General features: G+C 43.8%; 1 protein-coding gene across 1 annotated transcript in view; it reads right to left on the bottom strand.

Annotated features, from left to right (window-relative positions):
• The window catches only part of lama5 (laminin, alpha 5), a 223,022-nt gene that overhangs the window by 43,728 nt on the left and 159,525 nt on the right, over window positions 1-19,769 (bottom strand). Inside the window, exons 51-58 of the mRNA XM_089015936.1 lie at window positions 16,978-17,089; window positions 15,345-15,515; window positions 10,975-11,171; window positions 10,788-10,904; window positions 3,946-4,100; window positions 3,752-3,881; window positions 3,572-3,674; window positions 1,536-1,649 (exon numbers count right to left, since the gene is read on the bottom strand). Of these exons, the coding sequence (XP_088872062.1) occupies window positions 1,536-1,649; window positions 3,572-3,674; window positions 3,752-3,881; window positions 3,946-4,100; window positions 10,788-10,904; window positions 10,975-11,171; window positions 15,345-15,515; window positions 16,978-17,089 (1,099 nt within the window). The remainder of the gene's footprint in view (window positions 1-1,535; window positions 1,650-3,571; window positions 3,675-3,751; window positions 3,882-3,945; window positions 4,101-10,787; window positions 10,905-10,974; window positions 11,172-15,344; window positions 15,516-16,977; window positions 17,090-19,769) is intronic.

A 19,769-nucleotide genomic window follows, 5' to 3' on the forward strand; every position in this document is an offset into this window, starting at 1 on the left:
CTTCAACCAAAAAGGTCCTGGAAATGGCCCTTTGGATCAGAGACGAGCTTTGAGAAAAGAACTTGATGCCATCGCCGGAATACCCGTTTGCACGCAAAATGGCTCATCGGGTAGGACACATTGCTTTTGATTGACAATCCTTTTCTTGTTCCACAGACCAGCTTTGTGATATGTAGCGAGAGCAGGGAACAGCTGGGGGAGAAACTAGAGAGGTGGAGATATGCCCTAGAAAGGAGAGGAATGAAGATCAGTCGCAGCAAGACGGAATATATATGTGTGAATGAGAGGGATCCAAGTAAAGGTGATGCTACAGGGAGAATAGATAAAGAGGGTGGAGGATTTTAAGTACTTGGGGTCGGCTGTCCACAGCAATGGAATGTGTGAAGAGATGAAGAAGCATTTCCAGGCAGGCTGGAACGGCTGGAGAAAAATGTCAGGTGTGATGTGTGATAGAAGGGTTTCAGCTAGAATGAAAGGAAAGGGCTGTAAAACTGTGGTGAGAGCAGCCATGATGTTTGGACTGGAGCCAGTGCCACACAAGAAAAGACAGGAAGCAGATCTGGAGGTAGCACAGATGAAGATATTGAGGTGACCAGGTTGGATAGGATCAGTGACCAGGAGTGACCAGGTTGGATAGGATCAGTGACCAGGAGTGACCAGGTTGGATAGGATTAGTGACCAGGAGTGACCAGGTTGGGTAGGATCAGTGACCATGAGATACCTGGTTGGATAGGATCAGTGACCAGCAGTGACCGGGTTGGATAGGATCAGTGACCAGGAGAGACCAGGTTGGATAGGATGAGTAACCAGGTTGGATAGGATCAGTGACCAGGAGATACCTAGTTGGATAGGATTAGTGACCAGGAGTGATAGGTTTGGATAGGATCACTGACCAGGAGAGACCAGGTTGGATAGGATCAGGAAGGAGTTGATCAGAGGGACAACTCATATTGGAGGCTTTGGAGAGACAGTCAGAGAGGCCATACTGAGGTTGTTTGGACATGTCCAGAGTAGAGAGAGTGACTATATTGGAAGAAGGATCCCGAGGCTTGAACTGCCAGGCAGAAGACCGAGAAGAAGACCGAAGAGGAGGTTTATGGATGTTGTCAAAGAGGACATGAAGGCACCTGGTGTGAGAGAAGAGGATGCACAAAACCGGCTTATATGGAGGACACTGATTGACTGTGGCGACCCATGAAGGGAAAAGCCCAAAGGAAAAGAAGAAAAAGACCGGCAAATCCACCCGCAGGCCGTCGTGCATCTTGCTTCAACGCCAAGGTTGATTCGGAATCATTCTGACAGTGAAAAGAAAGACAAAGCGTCTGAACACAAGAAATGCCAATCCAATGAAGACCTTGGATGAGGTGGAAAGGGGAAGGGGGCATACGGACTGCGTGAATAAAAGAGCCTCGACTCCTTGTCAACAAGAATAAGAACTGCATGAGAGCACGCCACCGTTTCTTGCTAAACCATCAAAGGATTCATAGCAACCAGGGTGTCATTTGGTGTGCGTTGGGTGTGTTGGAGAGGCCTACGGGAGGAGGAGTTCAGTTTGTCCTGGACCGTACGGAAGTTGGTGGCCACTTGATTCTGTTTGCTTTTGGCATCGTTCACTCGCTTCTTGGTGTCTTCCAGCTGAGGTTTTAACTCTGAGGCAGAAAAACACAAAACATTGGTGTCTTGACTCCAACATAGAAATAAGCTTTTCCAAAATTCAGAACGGCCCTCCAAGACAAACCAGAACCACAATATGGCCCGAGAAAAAAAAACATGCAGACAAACACAGATGCAGCATGTGCTTAAACAACAAAACAATATGCTTAACTCATTGACTGGCAGACAAAGTGCAAAAATATGTCCACTCCGGTGCCAGGGTTTTTGTCATTGTCAATCAAATTCCAGAACCCACACAATATTGAATTTTAGGACGACATAAACATTCAGTACAGCGTTAGAAACCTTAGACTCCCTTCTTTCATCGGAAAAAAAGAGTGAATTCTTAAATAATAATAATAATAATACATTGGATTTTTAAGCGCCTTTCAAAACTCTCAATGTCACCTACCTAGCTAGGGAGGTAGCTAGATAGCTGGATAAATAGAAAATATCAATACAAAAACAAGAAAAAACAAAACCCAAAGAAATTAGAGAATGGTGCTCGACGTCATATCTTCAATTCTCAAATAAATTCGGAAATGGCAGTGAAGGAATTGAACATGGCTAAGTTGGCATTTCATGGCAGAAGTTATCAACGAATTCAATGGCGCGTATGTCTTTTTCAGCGAAAAGGAGCTCCAGGGAGGCAGCCAACTTCATCCGTCAAGAAGTAGTGTCTGAAACGTCGGGTGTACGTCGGGTGTACAACTTACAAAACGACTCCGCCCGCCCCAAATTTTTTTTCAAATCAAACGTTGGCTTTATTCAATAAAGCCAACGTTTGAATGAAGATTTCAAAATCGGAATAAATTATTCAGATTTCAAAATCTTCGTTCGGCTTGGAAATTTCTGAATTTCGGTCCGTTTGGCAATTTGCATAATCAGCACGGCATCCAATCAGAAGCCTGCTTCATGCTTCCGGACTTTCCCGAGCGTTATAAGGTCGTGCATTTGCATATCATTTTCCAAAGTAGATGAAGAGAACCTCAGCTCCAGAAGAAAGATTCAAAAGAAGCTAACACAATTTATGACACTACAAAATGTAAACATACATTATCCAGTGACTGTAAAGTGTCCTTGAAAGGTGCTTAGAAATTAATGTATCGTTATTATTAAAAGCATCGTGGAAAGAAAGAGGAGTCCATGTGGCTTGTAGCAGACGATGCAACACAAACATTGCATTGTGCAACATGCCGAAAAGTGTATGGACAAACGACAACTGGAGCAAAATCTGCCACCAGGCAGTCAGGAGACTCAACTCCCTCCCAGCCCAGCCCCCCTGCCCCTTCCCACTGCCACATTCATAGAACTCTGACTACACGCTACATGCTGTACTGCCATCCTTAACTCTATTTTTTTCGTTTTTTTTCCTGCAAAACCCCACTTCAACCTTTTTTTGCGTTTGTTTTTGCATTGCTACACTACGTCACTTTACATACGACACTACCTCACTTTACATACATCACTACCTCACTTTACATACGACACTACATAACTTTACATTCAGAAATTACATGTATTGTCAATTGTCTGTCTTTTTTTAGCCACATTATGAGTGCATTGCACGCTGGGTCCGAGAGAAAAATAATTTCAGCTCTGCTGTATATCATGCATATTAGCATATTTGACAATAAAGAGGACTTTGACTTTGACGTTGAAAAAAAATCATCAGCAAGGGATATTTACCAGATAATTAAGCAAGGGAGCATTTGTGGTAGGTACATCCTTAATTAAAAAAATCCTTAATACTTTCCAACAATGTTTTTTTTGCGATTAGTCGTCTTATTGTGTTTCAAGTTGTGAAAAATGGGGCAGGCAAAGTTATGGCCAGGCAGAAAACCTTTCAAAGTTGTCTGCCCTGGTGTCCGCTAACTTTTTGTCATGAGTTTCAGACACTGCAAGAAGGCCCTCATACCTTGGTTGAATTCCTGGCTGAGCTTTTCGACTTCCTCCTTCAGGCCCACACTGCGGTTGCGCAGCAACTCGGCCGTTTGGCTGAGGTTCTGCTGACCAAAGTTCTACGTGAACACGAGAGGTTAGAAAGGCAAACTGCGACAGGGAAAGTCCAAGACACCAACCGAGAGGTGACACTCACCTCCAGCGTCTCGCCGGTGGCTACGTCAGCCTCGTTCGCCGCCGTCTCGGCGGCTTTGATGCTATTGACGATGTTGTTGTAGACCTTGGTCAGGTCCACCAAACCTTCGGCCTTTGTTTCTTCCACAACCCTAACAAGAAGTCACGTGAAGAACAACATGCACGCACGTGTTGCCGCCCGTCACCGCGACATACCTGGACAGGTTTTGGGATAAGGCCTGCAGGCCATCAGCGTAGCGCTCGGCTTCTTCCACCAGGGGGATCTTGGAGGTGGCCCAAATGAAATCCTGCACTTTCTTGGACAACGGGATGGTGGCGCCATCCAGCTGCGCTGCCAAACGCTCGTAGTCCTGCGGGATAAAATCATTGGCCACTTGCACAAAAAAGTTCAAGTCAAAAGTCAAAGTCAGCTTTATTGTCAAATGTGCTAATATGCTTGACATACAGCACAGATGAAATTACTGTCATCTCGGACCCGGCGTGCAAGGCACTTATAATGACTTTGACAAACATAATAAACACGAAAACGCTAATTTGCCGTGAGAGAGAGGAGCCGCTGCGTGTTCACGCGCCGCCATCTTGGGAAAAAAACAAAAACAATAATGGCTTTGCCATCCAATTCATTAAACCGTTGCGTGTGTTGTCATCTTCCAAAAAGAAACGTGAACACAAAAGTGATCTGAAAACATGACGCCCGCGAGACGAAACGCGTGCATAAGAGGCAACACGGAGTGACGTCAACCCCCCTGGAAATGCTGTTGATACATTTGTCTATAACTGCTATCGCATAGTTGACCAGCAGGTGGCTGTGCTTTATTTTCTTGACATTCATTATGTTGGTTTGTTGTGACTTCCGGTACAGGTTTTACTTTCCACGGTTCTTTACAGTGATATCTTGGTTTATGAACTGAATTGGTTCCCAGACAGAGTGTGTAATGCAAAAAGAGTGTATCCCAAAAAGTAAATTCCCATAGGAAACCATTAAAATGAGAATAATCAGTTCCTAGGTCCCCATAAAACATAATTTTCTACTTTCTAATTTTCTAAGCCTTAAAGGACAACCGACACCATTTTTTTGTTTCCTAACTGACATAATAAAAAAAAAACGTTTTATAGCATCTAAAATACCCAAAACACGCAGGCTGATATTTTTAGTCAAATGCAAAACACCAATAACAATGACTTAAAGTGTGATAAAACTGCAACAAATTGAGCTGCGAATTGGGGGTTTTCAGAAAGTCCCACCCCCAGTTCGTGACGTCACACCAAGACATCTTGCCTTGCTCGAGAATCAAAACAATGGCTTCAGATTCAAAGAAGATGCTTTCTTGTTACTCATCCAGTAATAAATATGATTCAAATAGTTCTGAAGAGGAAAGCATACATTTTTGCAATCGATTAAAGGAGTCCTCCCATATCAATTCGAGCCGTCAATGACAGAAATGTAGCGTCCCAGACAAAGGCAGAGACTTCCTGAATATTCAGCGCGATTCTTAAAACGTAAAATATAGCTATATGCGGTGGAATGTTTGTATAATACGCTAAGTAGAAGTCATTTGAAGTGAATTTACAAATTATGGACACAACTCGTCCGGGGCGTCGGTTGTCCTTTAAAGGACATTTTTTATGTTTCCTGACATCAGAAAAATGTTTTATAGCATCTAAAATACTCAAAACACGCAGGCTGATATTTTTAGTTAAATGCAAAACATCAATAAAAATGACTTAAAGAGTCCCAAAACTGCCACAAAATGAGCTCGGAACTGGGCAGATTCAGAAAGTCCCGCCGCACGATACTCCTTCTCAAACTGCTTTGCTCCAGAATCAAAACAATGGCTTCAGAGAGTTCAGATTCGGAGAAGATGTTTTCTTGTTACTATGAAAATGATTAAAATAGTTCTAAAGAGGAAAGCATAAACGTTTGCAATCGATTAAAGAAGTCCTTCCGTATCAATTTGAGCCGTCTGGACCCCAATGTAGCGCCCAGCAAATGCACAAGATGGCGCCACAAGCTCCGTTGGAAATGGACTGATTTGTGCGCTGGGAATTTGTGTAAACTTACACCTTTATGCGTGTTACCGCAATTGGCTGCGACACACAACGATTCAACATCACGTTATTTATGTAGTTTTCCTTCTAATTTCGCCATCAACACAATGTTTTCAGACGTCTGTGTAAGCTCTCAGTCGTACAGGAGTGGTCCATCGATGAGAAGGTTTCTTCAGCCGTCATCTGTACAAAAGTGAAGGTTTCGGACGTTTCGCCTCCTATCCAAGAGGCTTCGTCAGCGAACTAAAGTCTGACTGGTCGTAAATGGGGCCGATACGACCAGTCAGACTTTAGTTCGCTGACGAAGCCTCTTGGATAGGAGGCGAAACGTCCGAAACCTTCACTTTTGTACAGATGACAGCTGAAGAAACCTTCTCATCAATGTTTTCAGACCAAACAAAGCACCCAAAATGCATTGTGTGTCGATTTCTCGGTCACTGGCGTTACCTCCGTGACGTCACTTAGGGGATCATCACCAACTCGAAAACATGACTTCCTAAATATTCAGTGCCAGTCTTAAAACGTAAAATATAGCTATATGCGGTGGAATCTTTGTAAAATGCGCTCAGTAGAAGTCATTTGAAGTGATTTTACAAATTATGGACACAACCTTTAAAACTACAAAAATTATACCTTATTGTATGTATAATAAATGTGCTATGGTATTATAATTAAAGAAATAAACTGTACTATATAATAACGTCGTTTTATTTACCTTTGTGATGATTGTTGATCTTGAGCAACTTCTTTAAATCAAAAAGTTTGTAACCAAGGGGTTCGTAAACCGAGGTATCACTGTCCTTTAGTTTCATTTTACTGAGAAGACGGTGAGAATGGACATGCTTTATCGCTGTACTCTTTAGCAAGGAAAGATAAAGACAAAGATCAAAGTTTCCATTTCGGAGCAGAAAGCGGGCAAAGTGGTTTGTACGATTTTATGCATAAGTGTTATTTCATTGATGTAAAGTCAAAATGTTTGTGTGCAAATAATAGCTATATTTTTATACTTGTTTGTAGTTCTATGGTGGTGTCGTTGGTGAGTCATGATGCAAGTGAAATCACATAAAAGAATTAACCGTCTGTACAAAGAACCGGAGTCCTTGTATGTTTCCAATGGAAGCAAACCCCCCACAAAACATGCACAAGTAAACAAGGTCAGAGGAGGTCGAAATAGAAAGCCACAATATCAATACAGTGATACCGTAGCTTACGAACGCTTTAGCTAACCAACTTTTCGCCTTAAGAACATTAAATTCGCCAGAATATAATCTTGGCAGACAAACTAGTTTTCGGCAAACGAACCAAACCACACGGCGCCACGGTGGATGGCGGACTAGTTTTCGGCGGATGAACACCAAACCACACGGTCGAACAGCGCCACGGTGGCTGCCGGACTAGTTTTCCATACCCCCTTTCTTTGAGGGCACTCAGCGCGGATGTAGTTCGTTATCGAGTGGAGTACAGGGAGACCTTGGCTTACGAACTTAATTGGTTCCCAGAGTGTGTAAGGCGAAAAGTGTGTATCCCAATTTTTTTCCCCATAGGAAACGTTTAAAATGAGAATAATCAGTTCCCAGGTCTCCATAAAATATAATTTTTAACTAAATAAGCCTTAAAACTACAGACAACATACCTTATTCTATGTATAATAAATGTGCTACTGTATTGTAATGAAAGAAATACATTGCACAGTAAAATAAAGTCACTTTATTTACATTTGTGATGGTCGTTGATGGCTCTTAATTAACACCTGTTGCTTTCTGACTTGTAAGATCTTACGAAACTGAGGCAAGGAAAGGAGTCCAAGATGGCGCCCGAGTAGGCAGCCGTCAGCAAGTGCTCTCATGAGCCTTGCTTTTTTTGTTGTTTTTGTCTTGTTTTGTGTTTTCTTTTGACACTTTGCGTTGTTGTGTGTCGTGTGGAATGGATACAGATTGTTTTTCAGCATTTTTGACCACGACATTCATCAAGGAGGAGACTGTGCTGAGCGGTTGCGCCTTTTTAGCAGCATGAATATGCCAGTGCTTTTTTTGAATGGGAGGAATGTCGGTGCCATTCGACTGTCATCGCTGGACAGCTCTGGGGCCATTGTGCTTTTTTGCGCCTGTATTGGGCAGCATCTTCACAGCCCCGCTTTGTTCAGCGGAAAGGTCGGTGCTGTTGGACAGTTTGCAGCTGGATGAATGCATCGCTTGAGGAGCCCGCGATAAGCAGGAGCGTCAGCGCAGAACGCCGATGCGTATGTGGAACTGTCGCGGCTTGGAAATGAAGCGGATTTATGTGGGACAGGAGATGTGAGACAATCTCTTTGTCAATGGATGCTACAGCTGTGTGTTTGCTTTCAACATTTAGCTTGTCGTCGACGTGCACGTTCCACCATGATATCCCTGATCCTTTCATCTGATGACTTTCATTCCTTTCATCACTTTGCTGCTGTGAAATGTAAATTTCTCCACTGTGAGACTAATAAAGGCATATCCAATCCAATCCAATCCAATCCACTGGTGAAGAGACGCTTTGATCCTCTTTCATGTGGAACTGCTTTGAGTAACAAAGAGGGTACAGAAAGTGCTTAAGAATGAATTACTATCTGTGTCTTTGTGTTGTCATGTTATTTGTTATTTAGTTTGTTTATTTTTCTTTTGACTTCAAGACGGGGCAGCGAGAGTGGCTGCCTTTCCAGCAGCTCATGTATTTTGTTTTTTCTACTTTCATTCCTTTCATAACTCTGCTGCTGTGAAATGTAAATTTCTCCACTGCGAGACTAACAAAGGCAAATCCAATCCAATCACATTATCATTCATCATGTTGATGATTCTCATACCCTTTTCTGGATGGAACTGTTCAATAAAAGCCTGCACATCAACTCCTGAATGGCCTGCTTCTGCTTGTCCTCTTGAAGGCAAATCAAATTCTCTGTGTTGAGGACCTCATTATGGTCAGCAACAAGCTCCTCCACATAGGTGCTGGCAGAGATTTTATTACAACAAAAGGCGTGAGTTTGATGATTCCACGGACGCACGATAAAACGCGACAAAAGAAAGCGGGCGGGGCGATCCATCCAGCCTGTCAAGCTAGGCAAAATGAAATGGCACACTCGCGATCGGAAACCGGAAAGCAACAAACTTACGCGATCGCGGCTAACAATCACCTCGAACAAAGCAAACTCTTCGACTTGCCAGCACAAGACACAGTGAGGCGCGAGGCGTCGTAATCATGTCACTGGTGAGGTGACAGCGAATCGTTGTAATGAAATGAAATTGAAGTGTCTTCTTCGGCTGGCGGAGGTCGCGAGCGGCAGCCCCGCCCCAGCTGTCAACTCGCACGTGACAATTTCGGTGTCATTAGTCACGTGAAAGCATCGACTAAATAACGCCTTTGTGTAAAGCTTTTAGGCGAAGGATGGTAGCAATGGTGGACGGTACCGGGCTCTTTATTTGTAGAATGGTCGTAAAAAGTTACTCTCAGGGAAGTGACACACAGCGTGAGAGATGTGTCAGGCTGAGATGCACATGACGTCGCGGTGTGCACATGTGACGCCACAAACGCACACCTTTGTGTTTCTCAATGATCTCCTTCTTCTCCTCGACTGTGATTTTGTTTTGTGTCTTCTTCGGCTGAACACAAGCCTGTGGTGGGGTTTTTTTCGGTCCCATAATAGTAAAATTATCTGCAAAAAGCTCCTCGAAGTTTATCAACATGTGAATTCAGAGAGAGGGAGTGTGGAAAGGTGCGCCGGCTGGAGCGCTCTTCGGTCGTGTGCTTCCGCCGAAGAACTGAATATCACTCCGCCAGATCCGAAGATCGCTCCGCCAGCCGTGGTGGGTGTGTATCGCGAAAAGTAGTGCATATTCCAAGGTTTAATTTTCATAAATTTGATGTTCGTAAACCGAAAATTTCGTAAGGCAAGGTGTTCGTAAACCGAGGTCTCACTGTACTTTTGTTTTTTGGGGGGACCAAAAAACACCCCACCACAGGCTAGCAGGAGATCATCGAAAAACACCAACGAGGTGTGCGTTTGTGTGACTTAGCTGTCCCAGTACCATTATGCTAAGTCGACCATTGCTACCATCCATTGACAACTACCATCACAAAGGTCAATAAAACGACTTTATGATATAGTACAATTTATTTCTTTCATTATAATCCAATAGCACATTATTATTATATTATATTATTATTATATATAAAATAAGGTCTATTTTGTGTAATTTTAAGGCTTATTTAGTAGAAAATTCTGTTTTGTGGGGACCTGGGAACGGATTATTCTTATTTTAATGGTTTCTTATGGGAAATATATAATAATAATAATAATAATATTATTATTATTATTATATTTTAAGCGCCTTTCAAAGCTCTCAAGGGTACTATAATAAATAAAATACAATCACAAATGAATGTTCCGAAGACGAACTTTTCTATATATATAGATATATATATAAACCTATAAATATATATATAATATATATATATATATATATATATATATATATATATATATATATATATATATATATATATATGTTTCGCTCCTCGGATGAGGAGCGAAACATTCGACACCTTGAAAGAAGTACAGGTGACGGGTGAAGAAAGCTTTTATAATAATAATAATAATAATAATAATAATAATAATAATAATAATAATAATTTCATACATTTCATTTATAAGTGCCTTTCAAAACTCTCAAGGACACTTTACAGTCAAATGAAACGTTTTTCTGTGGGTGAGCAGCGGCAGTCACACGCACCAGCATTCACTCAACCCAGAATAACTCAAAAAGATAGAGTGAGCTAGATGCCTAGCTATCTATTAACTAGCTAGCTAGGTAACTCTAAGAAAGCCAGCTAGCTAGTTGCTAGATAGCAAATAGCTAGCTAGCTAGCTAGCTAGATAGCTAATATGTTTCCTGACTCAAATAGCTAGCTAGCTAGCCATATAGCTGATAGATAGCGAAAGAAAGAGTGTATCCAAGTATGTGTGCACACACCTCCGTGGAGTCATGCAGCGTGGCCAGCAGCTCGTTCACTTGGGCGACGTGGTCTTCGGCCATGCGCAGCTTCTCCTCCGCCTCTTTGGATTTGGATCGCAGCTCGTCCACTTTCCTCTGAGACAGCAGAAGCGCAAGTGGTCTTGACGGCGTGTCACCCGGCCCCTCTTGGCCTCCCCTCACTCACCTCGCTGTCCTGCAGCCTCTCCTGGTTGCTATTGTTGACCTCGGCGGCTCGGGCTGTCTTGTTGATGGACTCGTTGAGGACGTCCCGCAGTGCCATCATGTTATGGTGGACGCGGGACAGGAAGTCTTTGGCACCTTGGCCCAACTTCACATTCTCCTCCTGGTGACGCGCCAAGTCCTCCTTGACACGGTCCAACACTGTCCCAATACACGTCACGTCACGTCATATGATCCAATTTGTATGATCTACCGACTGGCGAAGTCATCGTGTTCCATTCGGCTAGGTATGGCTAGCTAGCTAATTGCCTCGTGCTTTGAGGCAAGCCAAGTTTCTGGCGCCAGGCAACAACAATGAAAGTTCTCTTTCATTTGGATTTACAGTGATATCTCGGCTTACGAACTTACTTGGTTCCCAGAAAGTGTCTGGAAGATTAAACTGTTCCCAGTGTGATTATATTTGATTCTTTCTAACTACAGTGATACCTCGGCTTACGAACTTAATTGGTTCCCAGAAAGTGTGTATAAGGCAGAAAGTGTGTATAAGGCAGAAAGTGTGTATTCTAATAATTAATTTCTCATAGGAAACCATTAAAATGAGAATAATCCGTTCCCAGGTCCCCATAAAACATAATTTTCTCCAAAATAAGCCTTAAAGGACAACCGACATTTTTTGTTTCCTAACTGACATCAGATAAACATTTTATAGCATCTAAAATACCCAAAACATGCAGTATGATATTTTTATTCAAATGCAAAACACCAATAAAAATGACTTAAAGTGTCCAAAATCTGCAAAAAATTGAGCTGCGAATTGGGCATTTTCAGAAAGTCCCGCCCCCAGTTCGTGACGTCACGCAAAGACGTCTTGCATTGCTGGAGAATCAAAACAATGGCTTCAGATTCAGAGAATATGCTTTTTTTTTACACATCAAGTTATGAATATGATTCAAATAATTCTGAAGAGGAAAGCATACATGTTTGCAAATGATTAAAGAATTCATTCCGTGCCATTTTGAGGCAACGTTGGGGGGAAATGTATCACCCAAAGGAGGAAGAAAATGGCGTCCAAGCTCCTCTGAGGAATTAATCAGCCCGTTTCCACAGGCTGATAAATTCTTTCCATGGAGCTTGGTCGCCCTCTTCTGGCGGCTCTTTGGTGCAACACGAGGTTTTCAGACCAAACAAGTACAGTGGTACCTCGGTTCTCGACCATAATTCGTTCCAGGACCCTGTTCGAAAAGCGATTTTTTCGAACACCGAAACCACCTCTTTGCTCCTGTCACTTGCGAGTTGACAGCGGGGGGGCGGGGCTGCCTCTCACGGCCGTTCTCCACCCGCTGTCATTCTCTAATCATGGACACGGGGCATTTATACGGTTCACGATGACCTCGCCAATGCCGGATGATTGACTCAACTCGCCACCGTACCTGGACTCTTCCTTCGAAGCGCGAGTGTATCCGGTCCGAGGTATTTTGCCTGCGTAAATTTATGTCATCTTCCGGGATTGCATAATTTTGCACCGTCGTGTGCCATTTGCTTTTTGGCGTAGTAAGCGGGTCGGATCACCCCCTGCCTTCTTACTCGCTGTGTTTTCTTTTATTTGTGAATAAACATCCTGCTTGGGTAGTACGTGTCTGCTTTGGGATCCCAAACATTCCACTACGTTCCGACGAGTCAGCTGCCGTCACTCTCGCTCGGAACGTGACAGCTACGGTTGACTCGGCTACAGGATGTTCTTTTCTCTTAAAATATCTATCCAATGACACTTGCTCTCACTCCCACAGTCACATCACTAGATTTCACAGCCTCCTTATTCTTTAATATCGTACTGACCGTAGATTTCGCCATGCTGTATTCCCTCGCCAGATCAGACACTCGCACACCTCCTTCATATTTTGCGATTATTTCTTTCTTAAATGCAAAAGTTGTACGCACTTTTCTTTTGTCACTTTAAGCAGCACTTACTTTCTTTGGAGGCATGATTAGGGGCTAAAACTCTTCGTACACCTATATTAAACGCTAGAGCAAAACGCAGCACGTCCGCTAGCGACAACAGTTGGTCACGGAGAGAGCGATAAACCCGTGCGCCGCTCAGCTCCCCACCCTCGCGTACGCACTCACGCGTCGTATTGGCGTTCGAACACCGATTGATGTTCGAACGCCGAAGCAAGAATATCTCGAATATTTTGTTCCAACACACGATTTGTTCGAACAGTGAGGCGTTCGAGAACCGAGGTACCACTGTACAGCAAACTACATTGAAGTGATGGAAGGACTGCTACAATGTGTCTTTTTTTTCGGTCAGGGGCATTCCTTCGGTGACGTCACGTACGGACTCGTCACCAACTCAAAAACATGACTTCCTGAATATTCAGCGCGAGTCTTAAAACGTAAAATATAGCTATATGCGCTGGAATCTTTGTAAAATACGCTCAGTAGAAGTCATTTGAAGCCATTTTACAAATTATGGACACAACTTGTCCGGAGACGTCGTTTGTCCTTTAAAACTACACAAAATAGACATTATTTTATGTATAATAAATGTACTATGGTATTGTCATTAAAGAAATAAACTGTATGGTCTAATAAAGTCGAACGACACTATGAATCCCTGTATGACGCTTAAAGTTCTCGATCCTAGCCTTGAAATCATCAATAGATGACAAACTTCCAGGTTGCCTCTTGACGATATCCGAGTGAAGTTGCCGTGTTTTCTCTGCGATCATTTCACCCAGTTCCTCATCAATTGTGTTCTGTTTAGCTGGGTTGATACCTTTTTGCATCAAGGAGCTGTGGGTTGTACATCTTAGAAGTTGTGATATGACAACAGCAACAGATTGTGGCGCCCTGTGTGTTTCCCGAAAAATAGTTCCCGCAAATAGTTCATGAGGCAAAGTGTTTTTTTGTTTAGTTTTAAGGCTTATTTTGTAGAAAATTATGTTTTATGGGGACCTGGGAATGGATTCTTCTCATTTTAATGGTTTCTTATGGGAAATTAATGCTTGGAAGACACACTTTTCATCTTACACACACTTTCTGCGAACCAATTAAGTTCGTAAGCCGAGGTATCACTGTACTTTGAATCTTCCCAACAGCACAATGGTACCAAGTAACCTTCAAGTCCATCTCCAAACAAAACATTGATACAACTTGGACAGAAAAAGGCAGAATGAGGGTGCGGACAGGAGCAGAAACAAGCAAAGTGTGCGAGAACTGAAAGCAAGTGACCAAGGTTCTTCTCAGCTGCCCTCACGATGCATTGCAGAACCTTTTGGCGTGACGCAGTGCATGTCAAAAGTTCCAGATCTGGAGCGATGAGGGGTGGGGTTCTCGCTCTCTTCACTTTGCGAAGGAGGTACAGACGCCAGAGGACTTTTTTGGGCCAGTGTTGAGGTCTTCAGAGATACACATTCCCAGGAGCTTGATGTTGCGGACCCTCCCCGCCGTAACACCAATGATGGTCAGTGGAACGTGCCTTGGTCATCTCCAAATTCAGGTGCAGATTGTTGTCTTTGCACAACGAGGCCAAACTGCACACCTCAACACTCCTGTAGATTGTCTCAATGTGGTTGTATCGTCCGCAAACTTAACGAAGAGGTTAGAGCCGGATGAAGGAGTCAGGGGTCAGTATTCGGACATTTGAGTCCTTGGTCTTCGGGACGGGGAAGTTGGTGGTGGCAATGTGGCTCAGTGAGCCATTCAAGATGTCCGTGAACACATCTGAGCTCCTCAGCGCAGTCCATTTGGACGCAACCAGAATTAGTGTCAGGACTTGCTGCTTTCCATTAATTCATCCATCTGAGGTAAGGCCTCGCGCTATTCCAGGAAAGCGTCGGTCGGCAGCTGCTGGCCTGGATGAGGTGAGTCTTCTGTGCTGCCTCAAATCATGCCACGAATCATTCAAGTTGTTCATCAGAGAGATGGAGCTGTCGCAGGTTTGTGGAGAGGACTTGTAGTCTCTGATGGGCTGGACCCCCCGCCACAGGATCCTTGGTGTCTTCGCTGTCCTTGAACTAGTCTGCAAACTTCCTTGAATATTGTCTCTTGGCCAGTCTGTTTCCTCACCACAGGTTAGCCACGGGCGGCCATTGCAAATTTCCCCATTGTGGGACGATTAAAGTCTTTCTGATTCTTATGGCAGTCCTTTGGCCCATCACGTGGATGCCAGATGTGAGCCACTAGAGGACTGTCTTTCGTTGAGGTATATGGGCACGGTTCACGTGCCATGTGTGGGCCAAACCGATTCTTCGGACTGGCTTGATCAAATACGTTTTACCCCCTTTTCAGTTCAGTGGCATACAGGGGGGAAAATGTTCCTTGGCTCGGAAAAGATTGAACAACACGCAACCTTGTGGAATGGAAAGCACTTACGTTTAGCCGCCAACATCTTCTCGTGGTCTGCCTTTTTCTTGTGTCCCACGCTGCTTCTGTTTCTCATTTGGTCCAATATGGCCTCCACCTCCTTCATCTTCCTCTTCTGTTCGCCTCTGTCCTGATCCACTTCTGTGTTATTTAGAGACCAATTGGCCATGCGTACGATGTCTGCAAGGGCGGACACGTACAAGGTTTATTTCAAAGAGTGGGACTTTATGATAGTACAGAGGCAATAACGGCAGTATACAGGTAACATCCGACTTACGAGCGAGTTTCGTTCCGACCAAACAGTCATAAGTCAAAATGGTCGGAAGTCGAAATCCATTCAAATGTTGAATAGAGACTCGGAGGCTAAATGACCTGCAACCCCCCGCCCCTATCTAGCTATGTAGCTGTGTAGCAGGATAGCTATTAGCTATCTATTAGCTGCCTAGCTAGCTGTCTAGCTATCTATTAGCTAACTAGCTATTTGGCTGGCTGGCTAGCTATCTTTTAGCTATCTAGCTGGCTGGCTAGCAATCTATTAGCTGTCTGGTTGGCTATCTAGCTGGCTATCTATTGGCTATCTAGCTGGGTAGCTCGCTATCTATTAGCTTACTAGCTGTGAAGCTTTCTACCTATTAGCTGCCTATCTAGCTGGCTATCTATTAGCTAGCTAGCTATCTGGCTGGCTGGCTAGCTATAAATTAGCTATACATTGGCTATCTAGCTGGCTATCTGTCTAGCTATCTATTAGCTATCAAGCATCTATTGGCTGTATAACTGGCTATTTGGATATCTATTGTCTATCTAGCTAGCTATCTTTTAGCTATCTAACTAACTAGCTGGCTATCTATTAGCTAAATAGCTAGCTTTCTGTCTAGTTGAGTTACTGAAGTAATAATAATAATAATAATAATAATAATAATAATAATACATTTTATTCCTAAGCGCCTTTCAAAACTCTCAAGGTCACTTTACAGTCACAGAATAAGTTTTTCTGTGGGTGAGCAGCGGCAGCCACTCGCGCCAACGTTCACTCAACCCGGCAGTAACTCAAATAGAAAGAACGCTAGCTACCTAATGGATAGCAAGTAAATAGCTAATAGATAGCCAGCCAACAGCTAGCCAGCTAGACAGCTTACAGCGAGCCAGCTAGACAGCAATAGCTAGCCAGCTACCTAATGGATGCCCAATAAATAGCTAATAACCAGATCGCCAATAGCTAGCAATCTAGACAGCTTACAGCCAGTCAGCTAGACAGCTAATAGCTAGCTAGCTAATGGATCACAAATGGGTAGCAAATAAATAGCAAATAGATAGCCAGATAGCCAACAGCTAGCCAGCTAAACAGCCAATAGCTAGCGAGCTAGCTAAAGGATAGCCAATAAATAGCTCATGGAGAGCCAATAACTAGCTAATAGATAGCCAGCTAACAGCCAGCCAGCTAGAAAGCTAGCCAGCTAGATAGCTAATAGCTAGCCAGGTGATGACTGATAAAAGGCATCATTTCAGCCACTAAATGTGACGTTCTGCGCAGTCATTTATATGTCACACGTCAGTTCAACAAAATGGTACACCTCCACTTTTTTAGGCAATCAATAAATGTTGCAAAACACTTTTTGGCTGATTGAAGCATTTTTCCCCCTACCGTTTAAATCCATGGCCAGCACGTGGATGTCGTCCAGCAGGTTGTGCGCCCACTGGTGGGTGTTGAACGTGTCATTTGTCAGCTTGTCGAGACGCTCGGCCATCGGAACAGTCTGAGGAGGTCAATCGAAGGTTAGCGTGGACACGAGCACACACTTGACGCTCCAACAAGCACCCACGACGGAGATTCGGTCATCTCGGCGGGCGGAAGTAACTCAAATAGAGAGAAAGCTAGCTAGCTAATGGATCGGCAATAGATAGCTAGATCGCCATTAGCTGTCTCGCTGGCTGGCTGTAAGCTGGCTAGCTGTTGGCTATCTATTCACTATGTATTTGCTATCCAATAGCTATATGGCTAGCTATTATCTGTCTAGCTGGCTGGCTGTAAGCTGTCTAGCTGGGTAGCTGTTGGCTATTTATTCGTTATGTATTAGCTATCCATTAGCTAGCTGGCTAGTTGACTGGCTGTTACCTGGCGAGCTGTTGGCTATCTGGCTATCTATTAGCTACCCATTAGCTATCTGGCTAGCTACTAGCTGTCTAGCTGGCTGGCTGTAGGCTGTCGGCTATCTGGCTATCTATTCGCTATTTATTAGCTATCCATTATCAAGCTGGCTAGCTATTAGCTGTCTAGCTGACTGTCTGTTAGCTATCTGGCTATCTATTAGATATTTATTAGCTATTTATGAGCTACCCATTAGCTATCTGGCTAGCTATTAGCTGTCTGGCTTTAAGCTGTCTAGCTGTTTGCTATCTGGCAATGTCTTTGCTATTTATTTTCTATCCATTAGCTAGCTAGATAGCTTTCTATCTATTTGCGTTACTTCGTTTTGCTGCGTTTTGCTCTAGCGTTTAACATTTTGGTATATCATAGTATTCAATAGAAAACGCTTAAAAACCACAGATTGACATCGTATACTATCCTGTCGTATAGGAGATGCCAGAGTGTCGTCATCTGTTATGATCACGTGATCCTCGCGGCAGCCATTTTGAATGCTTTTCAATTTACAGCCGTTTGACTTACGACGATTTTGTCGGAACGGAACCCGGTCGTAACTCGAATGTTACCTGTATTATTATTATTACTCTTGTAATAATAATATAAAGGTAAGACAAGCACTGGGTGGGCAAGAGGTCCTCCCAGATGACTGGCAAACTACAGCGAACATAATCACAGACACGGGTCGGAAAGTACTTGGTGTATCGAGTGGAAGAAAGGTAGATAAGGAGACTTGGTGGTGGAATGGGGAGATGCAGGACTGTATACAGAGAAAGAGGTTAGCAAAGAAGAAGTGGGACACTGAGAGGATGGACGAGAGTAGACAGCAGTACAAGGAGATACAGCGCACGGTTAAAGTAAAGGTGGCAAAGGCCAAACAAGAGGCCTATGATGACTTGTATGCTCGGCTGGACAGCAAGGAAGGTGAGACTGATCTTTACAGGCTGGCTGGGTTATTAAACACGATCTTAGATGGTGAACAGATGCCTGAAGAATGGAGACGAAGTGTACTCGTGCCCATTTTTAAGAACAAAGGAGATGGGCAGAGTTGTACTAATTACAGAGGAATAAAGTTGATGAGCCATACAATGAAACTCTGGGAAAGAGTAGTTGAAGCTAGACTAAGAGCAGAAGTGAACATTTGTGAGCAGCAGTATGGCTTCATGCCAAAAAAGAGTACGACAGATGTAATGTTTGCTTTAAGAATGCTGATAGAGTAGTACAGAGAAGGTCAGAAGGAATTGCATTGTGTCTTTGTAGATCTGGAGAAAGCGTATGACAGGGTGCCCAGAGAAGAGCTGTGGCATTGGTGTGATGGAAAAGTATGTCAGAGCGGTGCAAGACATGTATCATGACTGTAAGACAGTTGTGAGGTGTGCTGTCGGTATGACTGAGGAATTCAAGGTGGAGGTGGGACTCCGCCAGCGGTCAGCTCTAAGCCCCTTCTTGTTTGCTATGGTGATGGACAGGCTGACAGACGATGTTAGACAAGAATCTCCATGGACCATGATGTTTGCAGATGACATTGTGATCTGTAGCGAGAACGGGGAACAGGTGGCGGAGAAACTAGAGATGTGGAGATATGCCCTGGAAAGGAGAGGAATGAAGATCAGTCGCAGCAAGACGGAATATATGTGTGTGAATGAGAGGGATCCAAGTGCAAGAGTGATGTTACAGGGGGAAGAGATAAAGAAGGTGGAGGATTTTAAGTACTTGGGGTCAACTGTCCAGAGCAACGGAGAGTGTGGAAAAGAGGTGAAGAAGCGTGCGTGTCCAGGCAGGCTGGAGCGGCTGGAGAAAAATGTCAGGTGTGATGTGTGATAGAAGGGTTTCAGCTAGGATGAAAGGAAAAGTGTATAAAACGGTGGTGAGACCAGCCATGATGTTTGGAGTGGGGACAGTGCCACTGAAGAAAAGACAGGAAGCAGAGCTGGAGGTAGCAGAGCTGAAGATGTCGAGGTTTTCCTTGGGAGTGACCAGGTTGGATAGGATCAGGAATGAGTACATTAGAGGGACAACTCGTTGGAGAGTAAGTCAGAGAGGCCAGACTGAGATGGTTTGGACATGTCCAGAGGAGAGAGAGTGACTATATCGGGAAAAGGATGCTGAGCCTTGAACTGCCAGGCAGGAGACCGAGAGGAAGACCGAAGAGGAGGTTTATGGATGTGGTCAAAGAGGACATGAAGGTAGCTGGTGAGAGATAGATGGAGGACATTGATTCGCTGTGGTGACCCCTGAGGGGAAAAGCCGAAAGGAAAAGAAGATAACAATAATATAATAATAATCGTCATTTG

Source organism: Hippocampus bargibanti, linkage group LG01 (assembly GCF_051943395.1).
Source record: "Hippocampus bargibanti isolate YZ-2025 linkage group LG01, ASM5194339v1, whole genome shotgun sequence".
Taxonomy (NCBI): Eukaryota; Metazoa; Chordata; class Actinopteri; order Syngnathiformes; family Syngnathidae; genus Hippocampus; species Hippocampus bargibanti.